General features: G+C 33.0%; 1 protein-coding gene across 1 annotated transcript; it reads right to left on the reverse strand.

Moving 5' to 3' along the window:
• Nucleotides 1–1118: 1118 nt before the first annotated feature.
• LOC117125147 (mitochondrial inner membrane protease subunit 2-like) lies at nt 1119–6585 on the reverse strand. Its single transcript, XM_033271547.1, has 5 exons — nt 6459–6585; nt 5107–5239; nt 2310–2341; nt 2111–2213; nt 1119–1441 (listed from the first exon to the last, which is right to left on the reverse strand). Exons 2-5 carry the CDS (start codon nt 5236–5238, stop codon nt 1268–1270), a joined length of 441 nt encoding a protein of 146 aa, XP_033127438.1. The 5' UTR covers nt 5239; nt 6459–6585; the 3' UTR covers nt 1119–1267.
• Nucleotides 6586–11894: the final 5309 nt, after the last annotated feature.

Here is an 11894-nt window from a genome sequence, read left to right on the forward strand (position 1 = left end):
CACAACGAAATGTAATGTTTTAGAGAATTCTATAGGAACCCTTTTTTGGTTTTGTTTTATATAACGCTACGATTTATATTTAAAGTTGTAAGTTGATGAACTCATAGACTAAAGCCAAGATATGAACACCACGAATGGCCGAGCAGTTAAGGCAAAGGTGCTGCAACCTACCTATGTTGTAGGTTCAACATTAACCATTAAGACCCCACTGAAATAATATAATATTTTTAGCACTTTAAATGTATATTGTGATGTTTCTATCAAATATATTTTTGCTGTTCTTCAATTGAAAACGTTTTAAACAGTTTATAGTAACGTTGTGCTTTGTGCCCATTTTATTGTTTTAAATATTTCTTGGTTGGAGCACCCAACCCACTGTCTGCAAAAACAGGGAACATCAATGGAGATTTTCATCCTCTTGAACAACTAAAGCTTTCAGGAATCGAATCATTTTTAATATAAATTTAACGAAGTGTCACCGTCTTTATTTCTACGCCATTTTTTACTCCTCACACTTTACGCGTCAAAGAATTCTTATATTTTTTTCTGTAACTTTCTAGTTTCCTTCCTGTTTCTATTCTTTTTCAAATCGCTCACATATTTGTGCTTTCTTTTGTTTCCTAGATTTGTAAAATGAAATCATCAGGTCAAGCATGCTTAAACACTTCTCTAAAGTACAGTCTCCAGCCATTCCTTTTCTCAATAGTTAGAAGTCATATAACGACATTGGTGCCAAAATAGATTATCTATTAATATTTTTCACTGATTAAGACAAAGTTTAGGGACTGGAATCCAATATACATGCATTGGTTCTATACAACTTTGTTATGCTTGGTTTCCATACAATTTGCTACATGCTATTGCCGACAGCTATCGGTGATGCTGATTGGACGGTCGAATTGGGGTGCCTTCCCAACTGGATCGGGGACTGGTATGCAGACGTACGATTACACTGAAAACAATGTAGCGACAGTGTCATTATTTTAAGGAAACCAGCCCTTTATTTCATTTCTACACTGACAAATGTGTAAAATCACAGACGTCCAATATCTTCCTCTTCAGAACAGCATTTTGCATCGAGGCCTACCACTGATTACTGATCACTCACAAACATGTTCTACTGTAGGTTATTACTTCATCGCCATGGTCCAACATTGTCTATATCTTTTGCCTTCATAGTACTTTTTTTTTATCTCATGCTTAATTGCAAACCAACGTTTTCTCAATTTAATTGTGAATAAAACATCAGTCAACAATTATTACACCTTCATAGTGTTGATAAAGCTAGTTCATCATCATCATCCAGAATAAACTGTTCAAAGTTTTGATTTTTACTGTTAACTGGCTGCCTATTGGAGGGCACAAAAGATTTCAGTTTTTGTTGGCGATGAGGCGGCCACACAATCCTCGATGCTTTTGCATGTAGAAGCCCAAGAGATACCTACAAATAAGAACATAAAGTTTTTCTTTAAAAACCAATAAACCATTACTTTTGTACAACGAAATACATATAGTGCCAATTTTTGTACACTGTTTATACAGTGGAAATATTGATTGGGTTTTACAATATTACAAGTTCTCTATGGGATATTCAACAAAATAAATGACAAAAAACAAAAATAGAAACAGTGGCTAAGGGTTCTTCCGGCCTTACTATCCTGGAGACATATAGGTCCCTGTCGGCACTGGTGTTTTGATAACAGATATGTGAGCCAAATTATTTTATTCCAATTCTTGAAATTACTACGCTGTACGTTATAAACTGCAACATGATATGGGAATGAGACTAGGAGTGGATCCAGGATTTTTTAAACAAGGTTTTTATTAGAAAAGTGAGGGGTGTTAGGCTGGGAATGTAACATTAGAAAGAGGGAGCCACACCCTCTTTGAAAAATATGCTTAATAGATATGTGTTACTATTAACAATATATATTTTTTGCTTAAAAATAAAAAATACAGTGGTAAAACTACGGGCCGTATCCCTTACTAAATCTGCTCTCTGCAGAAGTCAAATAATTATTAACAATTAGCTCATATCAGAATTTTACTATGACCCACAATAGTGTTTGTTTAATAGTAACAATCTATAGTCTACAGTGTAAATACTCACTGGACCAAATATGTTGCTGTCCAAGCTAACTTCAGAATGGTCTCCTTCAATCCAAATATGACCTGTGGGTACTTTCACGTACCTGTTCTTGTACTTCAGTGTTCTATTTATAAATCAAAATTCAACGCAATTATTTTTAATGAATACGTATAATACAGCTGTAGGTCCTAAGACTATGATTACTTGCTTAATAGCAAACCTGATTTTTGAAGGATCATCGAACAATGGTGTCTTGAGAAAATGAAAATAGAAATTTATTTATCATAAATAAATTGATATTTCAGGAGTGCCAAGTCTCATACTAGTGTCAGGGGTCAAACTTAAAATTCTCACAATCTTCCTCACTCCCACTAGTATGCAATGGGTATTCTCACAATACAAAGACAAACACACTTAGATGACTTAAGAAAGCTCATTATGACCAATCACCGGAATGTGGTTTCTCCCAATTTTGGTGACCCCTGACATTTCAGTAAATGAATGAACTCTAAGGAATGTTAATATAAGTTTTTGGAAGACTCCTGAGATCAGCGGAGCAGTTTATAACAATTATGCCATAGTTGCATCTATAAATCCGTTAAAAATACAGTAGTGGGATGCACATTAACTGAAACCGTAAATAAAGCTAATCGAACTATGCAAAAGGTGCCTATAGTAAAAAATTAATGTGGTGATCCGGAGTACAGTAGGATATCATTAAAATTTATAAATATTGTATCTGCCCCTGGTTGAATGCCTGTGCCACAAGGCACTCCTCTCTTATAACTGTACAAAGTGATGATTTGAAGTCTGTTCAGAAATGATTTTTGCTGAATTGTTTTGGGGCGGCGGTATTTTTCTTATTAGACAGTCTCTGTGATCGCTATTTACAGATCGTCCAGAAGTTTGGGAAGGATGCCCGTGGTACACTTAATATAGAGTACTACAGTGTTACATCACGATACCACGTGATACTACTCTCTTGCTCTCAGCGACACAAAATGCGTTCAACCAACGCCTTTTTTTATCCACTGATTGATCTCAATTTCCAACGTACTTATTAAGAAGATATATCTTAACTTTTCTTTGTAAATGTTAATTGATGATGAAATTTGTGTTCGATAATAAACTAGCTTTTTGTGTTTTTAGTACATTTTGATGGTAAATTATTAGGTTTTAAAACCTATTCAGAAATCCTATTCTAAACTAAGATTATGAAGTCATTCAGACATTTTAAATGAACGGTAACCAACGACTACTGTAGATGGTGCCACCTGGTGTTGTGACGATACAACTGTGGTACTCTAAATACTCCCTGATTCACATTCTAAAGCCACAAATAAAAATCCGAGAAATGGTAGCTGTTTGACTAAATATCACTGCTGAAATTTAGTTTTAAGAAATCTACCTTGCCTTTTTTAATAATAATAATAACAATCTTTATTTGAAACTTCACTTTTAAAACAGTGGCACATTATTACGGTGCGTCATTAACAATGACTTATTAAAGATGTATTGTCCCATGCTAAATACCAAAAAAATCATAAAGATATTTTTTGAAATTAACTTGCAGCGTGCCTATTTTGAAGTAACATAAGTTATCAACTTGAACATAGAAATTAATGTATTTAAAAAATGTCTACACATCAGTTTACAGCGAAAAATGATAGAAACACTTCCAATCACTGGAAGTGTATTACTATTTTTATTATAATATTTTGGTTTAAAAATCAGGGTACACATTTTTCAAATTCAATAATTTTTATACACTAGTTAAGAATTTGTATGCTATTGCAATATGAGCAAGTTTATTTCAAAATAATTTGTTATTTTTTGACATAGCAAGGGACAATACATCTTTAAACCTTATTGATAAAATTAAAATAAGTAAATAATGTCTAATGAAAAAGTTGTAGTTTCTCGTAGAATGGTATTTTTTTTACATGTATATTGATGCAATTCTAATTTTTGTAAATAATTTCTTAAAATTTGTATATATACAGTACTTATATATCCTACCAATTTAATAAGTCAAAAGCATGATTCCTTTATATAAATTTAAGTATTTTTTATGTAAATGATTATTGTTACTGTATATTGTAATGCAATCAAAGTCTTTTATGTATTTTATCTCATTAATTTATAGGAAATATAGTGATTCTCTTTTTTATAAATTTATTTATTTTTTAAATATTCTTAGGTACTGTAGAATAGCATTTCTGTCTATTGACACAAGTATTATTTTTTTATATTAGTTACTGAAAGTTTGAAATCCGATTTCTTAATGGAGAAAGTGTACTCCGGCTATAAAGTTCATTAGAGGATTGAAAAATGTTGTACTTATTAATGAATATATAACTATTGGTTAGTATCTAATCAAATACATAATTTTACATTTTGAGTTTAATAGTTATAATTGTTTATAAGCAAATATTTAAAAAATAAAAATATAAAGGAAATGTCATTTACGTCTATAATACTTAATATTTAAATAAAGCAATACAAATAAGTAAACCAGACCCCGATGTGGAGCGTGGTTCCTATTAACGTTATCATTAATATTTGCATTGTTTTTATACACATTTCAATTTCTTTAAAGTTTTCATGCAGGGGGAGGGGTTCCAGCTACAATGCCATTCTGCACACCTAAGTTTAAATTAAGTAATAATGATAAGTAAATAATATTACAATTATGTTATTGTTTATTGAAGAAGGAAGAAAAGCAAAGAAGTTCAGAGCGGCTTACAATTGTATCAAAAATTATGTAAAAATGATGATAATGGCTCATTATTATATTTACGAGTTTGTAGTACATATTGGACACTAATCATCAGAGGTCAAGTCTACACGTTTTATAATTTGACACGGTAAACTTTTTCTGCAATAGTTTGTCAAACTGTTTGTGCAGGAGCACATGTAAATTTAAATGCGTTGTCTGATAAGTCTCCAATCCAAGAAATAAATGATTGGGTAAAAAGAAGAGAAGTAATATGCTGGTTCAATATGAGTATCATTACCTGCATTGATTTTCCATCAACTCTTGCAAAATAACCGACTTTGTTGAAGAATGTAAGAGTACCAACAACTCCTGCTCCGCATCCCCAGGAAAACACACGTACTGCACCAACCCAGCTCCATGCTCCTGCCATTCTGTTAATAAACACGACATTTAATCAATGTAGTCAGCCCTACCATATTACAGTACAACTGCAGTCTTTCAATGTTTGCCTAAGCCTAAGTATTATACTCACTCAAATGGTACTCAAAATGCTCATAATGCCAGGCTCCAAAGGAAAACTAATTTATGTTGTACAACACTAAAATGGCCAGGTGTTTGACAAATTACTTGGTAAAGAATACCACAGAGCCTGTGGTGAGAGGTTCATGTATGGCCTATCCCCCTGCCAAAAGCTACTATATAGTTAATTATATATGCAAACAAAATATGTTTATCATCTTGATGATATTTTATTTAATTTTAAGAAATCCTATGGATAGGTACACCTCTTCTTTAATAAAATCATTGGGAAAACAGTACGTCTTCACGACGATAACCATCTATAGTCATCGCAAGAAAATTATTTACTTCAGAGTGGTTAACAGCAGCATAAATTTGCATTCAACCATAACTAAAAATTTGTTACCTGTGTTAGTTACTGTATCAAGTCAAGGATTGGGCCCTACCCAGTTGAAATAATAGAGATCCTGCCGCAGACCGGCAGCGAGACGGAGTTCAGCTACACGGTACAAAGCAGCCAGACAGTACAAAACGGTGATGTAGGCTTGGCTATTCTATTTTTTGTATGGGGAAAATTTTTCTGAATGTAATGTTGCGTCATTTTACGTTATATCATGAAAATCTGCGTCATTGCAGGTCAATTCGCGTCAGCGTACGTAAACTCCCCTTAATTTAACGTCAACACTAAAAAAATCTGTCTGTTCGAGACGTGATCCTGCAAGAAGGTGGTGCCTGGGTTAGGCCTAAGCTAGCCTTCTGTTTGATCTTGATTGAGCGCATTTTTCTGAAAGCCTTAAGGCACTTTACATTAGAACCTAGGCCTAGCTAGTAAGGGCGCTAATGCACTTTAGTTTAGTACTCTACTACCCTAACCCTAACCTCAACTGCAGTCTTGCTGTGTTATTGTTAAGGTTAGGGTTAGGGTGGAGTACTAAAGTGCATTAGCGCCCTTAGGCCAAGCCTGGGCCTAGGTCACCCTTTATTTAATAATATAGCCTTTCTAGCCTAGGCCCCTAGCTTCAGCCTAAGGCCTGTACTAATAATAAGACCAAGTAGGAGTGGTAGGCCTAGCCTAGCTAGGTAGTTCAGTTCTAAGTAGATATACATCTCATTTCTCCGCCATTTACTTACAGTATCCAGTAACCATACTGAAGGCTGTAAATGGTAAGATCATTAAAGCCTAATTAACAAACGAAAATTATATTGTGGTGAATGTTTGACAAACCCATTCATCAATCTTCCGGCGTTTCAATTCTTTACTAGCGGAAACTTGAGAGGGCGCGCCACAAAATAAAGGCTGTGCCTCGTGTTTAGTCTGTCTCTTATACACATCTAGATGTGTATAAGAGACAGGTGATCGCCATTTACAGATCGTCCAGAAGTTTGGGAAGGATGCCCGTGGTACACTTAATATAGAGTACTACAGTGTTACATCACGATACCACGTGATACTACTCTCTTGCTCTCAGCGACACAAAATGCGTTCAACCAACGCCTTTTTTTATCCACTGATTGATCTCAATTTCCAACGTACTTATTAAGAAGATATATCTTAACTTTTCTTTGTAAATGTTAATTGATGATGAAATTTGTGTTCGATAATAAACTAGCTTTTTGTGTTTTTAGTACATTTTGATGGTAAATTATTAGGTTTTAAAACCTATTCAGAAATCCTATTCTAAACTAAGATTATGAAGTCATTCAGACATTTTAAATGAACGGTAACCAACGACTACTGTAGATGGTGCCACCTGGTGTTGTGACGATACAACTGTGGTACTCTAAATACTCCCTGATTCACATTCTAAAGCCACAAATAAAAATCCGAGAAATGGTAGCTGTTTGACTAAATATCACTGCTGAAATTTAGTTTTAAGAAATCTACCTTGCCTTTTACTTAAGAATCATGACAATCATTACCATTAAGTGTTGCTCTGGTAAATATCAGATTGTCACAAAATGAAAACTATGAGGCTGTTCCAACACTCCATGAGTTGTGGAATTACACTGAAAAAGGGTGGCACCATGATTCGCCCGACGGGGGTCCGAGGACCCGAGGTGTGTGTGGGGGTGGGGGTCTTAATTTTAAGACACTAAAAAGAAAATTAATTAATAGTTTTATATCTTACAAAAATATTAATCATCTTAGTTATCATCATCTGAAATTGAAAAAAAAATGTCTATTTTGCTGATCTATTATACTTCATGAATGTCAGTGGTAGATTAAAAGAAGTCGGTTTCCCCTAACTTTGTCAAAATTATTTTAAAAAAATGAAATATAAAGAAAATTATATTTAAATTTTAAGTATGTGAGTGTCATTTCTGGCCATCTATAGGTGCTATATTCATAAATGTTTTTATCTCAGCTCCAACCCATGGTGAGTCTGAGGCTGTATAGACCCTTCATCAGTGAAAATGACTCCCTGGGCCCCTCTTCAATTCGGGATCCGCCACTGATATATCATTTGTTTTCGGTCGTTAAAAAACAATGATCACTCGTCTGTGTGTGCTTCTCGGGTATACATGTTACGGGTAGTGGTAACGATAATAATACGATAATAATTTTAAGCTTTTCCAGATATCAGCTAAGCGCGTCTGGCCATCTACTAATTCCACAAAAATCTCAAATGGAAGGGGACGCCCTCCCAAAACCTATGATGGGCGCAGAACTTGGGGGACGTCCCCCACATATTTTTTAGGGTGGGGGTGGTCCCCTCATTTTTCGTCCGCATGAAATTTCAGTCAAGAAGATGGCTAAAAATTGTTGAAATAAACTGCATACATGACCCAGGTTTTAACGAAAAGGTGCTGAGTGTACAACAGTATCTCTACCCACCAACATCTAAATTACTTATAATACACCACCAGAGTGTGCGTGCCTATTATAATTTGAGAAGTATCTGAAAAAGTGTGGAATAATAATAATAATAATAATAATAATAATAATAATAATAATAATAATAATAATAATAATAATAATAATAATAATCATCATCATCATCATCATCAGATTCCTATGGTTTCCGAAAATCGCTGGTAAACGATCATGAAACATTTGTTGAAGCATCATTTTGCCAATAATGGTGATGTGATGCTGAATTTCAGGCCATCTAGAGGTACTATTTCTTAAAATGCTCACACCTCACAAATGTCCCCCTCTTTTTCAAAACAGATATCTGTGCCCTTACCAAAACCACGTCACCCTTCCCCATCCTTGCTGCTTCGCACTCGCATTATGCACCCACCATTGCAAAATCGTAGATCTGCCACTGAAAATAGTTAGAACACAATAACAAACATGATTAAAAATGAGTAATTCTAAAAGTCCACACGATGGAAAAGGCGATCGGCTGGACCAAGGAAAGGGCCTCAAGTCTTAGAAACCCTTACCGGGTCCCCAACCCCAGCGTTACGCCACTGATTGATGTTCAATACAAAATTCAATGAAAATAACAATAAAATTCAAAATTCTCTGATGTAATTGTACTTCTCAAACTACACATATCTGTCAATTAAAATGGAAAATGCTCACAAAACCAATTTTCTATTATACAAGTGGTCGATAAAATAAGGTGCAAGATAGCCACATTATCATAAAGTAGGCATCAGCTAGATTTCTTATGTTTTCTAGTAGAGAAATCATATCTAAATAAACATCAGCAGCTGATCACCAACTAATACCATAAAAACAAATGTAATGAGCTTTAGATATTAAAGAGATAATTATATATATATATATCTCTTATACACATCTAGATTCTCAAACTTAAACAAACAAATATTAATCATCATAGTTGTCATCATCAACTAACTAAATTGTAAAATTACTATTTTACTGATATTAATAATATTCTTATTTGTACATAAATATTATTATTTCACGTACCAATATGCAAGTAAGCTAATACATACAGGATGCAATGATCACCGTGTTTTTATTAAAGTATTTGTATTTGTAGTATTTGTTCACATCAGTGAATTAAAATGGAACATGTTTCCAAAATAGTATTTTCTTTTTATATAAATGGTCAAAATGTTTAGGAGTAAGAATCATGCGGAACTTTTTTCAATTTAATTACCACATGGTATAAGTACACTGTAAACAGAAAAATACACACAAATGCTATAAATGGAGAATGGAAGTATGATGAGCAAGACATCTTATCCAAATAGGCCTAAATATTAGCAGCTGATCACCAAAAATCACCAATAATAATAATTATACCTTAATAAAAAATAAAAAATCTAAGACTCACATGCAATAATCATCTTAAGGTACAAAGAATACATATATTTTAAATTACTTTGATTCATGTGATTTCATGAACACGTGTAAAACAATTACTACAGTATATTAATTTAAATAAACGCCCCGGGCCTTTATTGTTGAACATTGGTTTTAAGTGGTGTTTATTCGAGGGAGGCGTTATACTTTTTCATGTCTAAATGAATACTTATGCTAAAATAAACACCCCCTAATAGTGGAACAACTGTCAGAATATGTTACTGAAAGACTATTGTAATTCATCTCGACCATTTCATATACAAAAAATGTAATTACACTGGAGTTGGATATTAATAGAATGAGTTGACTGACAATGATTTTGCTTCCATTAATTTTGTATACGGTTATATGGGGGGGGGGGGGGCGCTTGCGCTTATGGAAAAACAAACGTCCAAAATTATTTATGTGCGGAATCAAAATTATAATAGGTGGGATAAATATCTAAAACACAGAATTTATTTCGAGAGGGTCTCACATTTGAGCAAATAATAATGGCTTTACTTATCTTCATTCAGTAATTCAAAATAAAATTACTATTTGAATGATAATTATAACCATTTACTCTTATTGGTGATTGGTTACTGCTTACTAAAACAGAATAATAGAAAACGCAAGAATCTCTAATATTATTGTCCTTTATTACATTTACAATTGACATGTAACTGTTTTTGCAAAATCAATTTTATATTTTGTTGCACAAATGCTAAACAAAATTAAAGCGTAAGGTAGTCAAGTTGTACTCCTTGTAATATAGTCATGGTGCTAGTGCACAGCAAACAGAAAATTACACACAATAACAATTATAAAGTGTATTATTATATACTTTTATATATATTATTAATATCGTTCACATTTAAGGAGAGACTTCGGGATCGATATTATGATATCTATTAAATCTCTGGATCCGCATCAGGTTTCGCGTCTGATAAGCCCCAGAATAACGGGGGGAATTGAGTTGTGTACTTATTTCGACAATTCCATTTTCTAAATCTCTCTTGTTTCTTTTATATGATGGTAATGTATTATCAGCAACTTGTTCATACATACAAAGTGCAGTAGATCGAGCATTTTCATGTCTTTCCCAAACGTCACGTGTATTCCGATAACACTAAAAAGCAACAACCAGGTTGTTAAGTTAATGAATTGATTTAATATAAAAAAGATTATGCCTTCGTTTGGTTTTTATTTAAAGACAATAGCCGTATTTCTAAATCATTAATTGTATAAACATTTGGATGATCGGTATTTTTGCAGCTACTCTGCTGAAGACCCCAATTCATCTCGGGTAGCTTCGAGAGATTTTTTTAAAAAGAAAATAGTGCAAATTGTTTTGTTCAGGTTAATTGCCTATTCTCTTTCCTGGCAAATGATTTTTATCTTGAATGCCACATAAATATTATTATAAACAATAAGCTATTAATAAAGAAAATAACTGTAAATTTCAACATTTTAGTTTATGTAACACAAATAAAATAATAATGATGTATATTTAAACCATGTCCTTTGCAAATGAAATAAATAAAAGAAATTATAGTAATGATACCGTAGTTATTGCCTTTCATCTCTGTGATCCAGATTTGACCTATCCCTGTACATATGTTGTCTCCTATATTTCATATAGGCCTACTGTAATAATGCATGTCTTATTGAATAAAGTGATTTAATATAATAGTTAGTCTATTGTCATGTTATACCATATCAATAATATATATAACACAAAACTTACTGTTTTCATCATTTCATCTCTGTAACATGTCAAAGCTTTATCATGAGCTGCATTGTTCTTGTCAGCATTTTTCAAGGGATAACAGCAGATAGTAAATATTACTGACATCGTATACATCATAAGATCGACAATTTTACTTTCTAAATGAAATAAATGTCAGTATTTATATGTTACATCTCAGTCAACTGGATGACGTCGTACTAATCGTTCCTCTTTTGGCTTAACGATAATCATGTGCAAATTCAACGTTCCTCTTTTGGCTTTACGATCATCATGTGCAAATTCATAATCAATAATACAAAACTAACTTTATGCAATCCATCTCTGTAAGATATCAGTGCATTATCATGAAGTACATCTTTCTTGTCAGAATTTTTAAAAAGTAAAAAAAAAAAATAAATATTAATATTAATGATATTGCGTATATAATAAACGTAAACCATGGTCAACGTTCATTTTCTGTTAGGCCCGCTCGGAATCAGTTACGCATTTCTGTTAAATAGTCCGCAAATTTAGTTCTATTTAAGAAAAATCTGAAAACTATTTTCTAAAGCTT

Source organism: Anneissia japonica, unplaced genomic scaffold (assembly GCF_011630105.1).
Source record: "Anneissia japonica isolate Jap-2015-1 unplaced genomic scaffold, ASM1163010v1 scaffold9_len2422644_cov172, whole genome shotgun sequence".
Taxonomy (NCBI): Eukaryota; Metazoa; Echinodermata; class Crinoidea; order Comatulida; family Comatulidae; genus Anneissia; species Anneissia japonica.

Excerpts from the sequence above, each read along its gene's own strand:
- LOC117125147 (XM_033271547.1), bottom strand. The coding sequence starts at position 5,238 with ATGGCAGGAGCATGGAGCTGGGTTGGTGCAGTACGTGTGTTTTCCTGG. Across the intron at positions 2,214-2,309 it reads GATGATCCTTCAAAAATCAG|AACACTGAAGTACAAGAACA; the intron begins GTTTGCTATTAA and ends ATTTATAAATAG. Across the intron at positions 1,442-2,110 it reads ACAGCAACATATTTGGTCCA|GTATCTCTTGGGCTTCTACA; the intron begins GTGAGTATTTAC and ends TCTTATTTGTAG.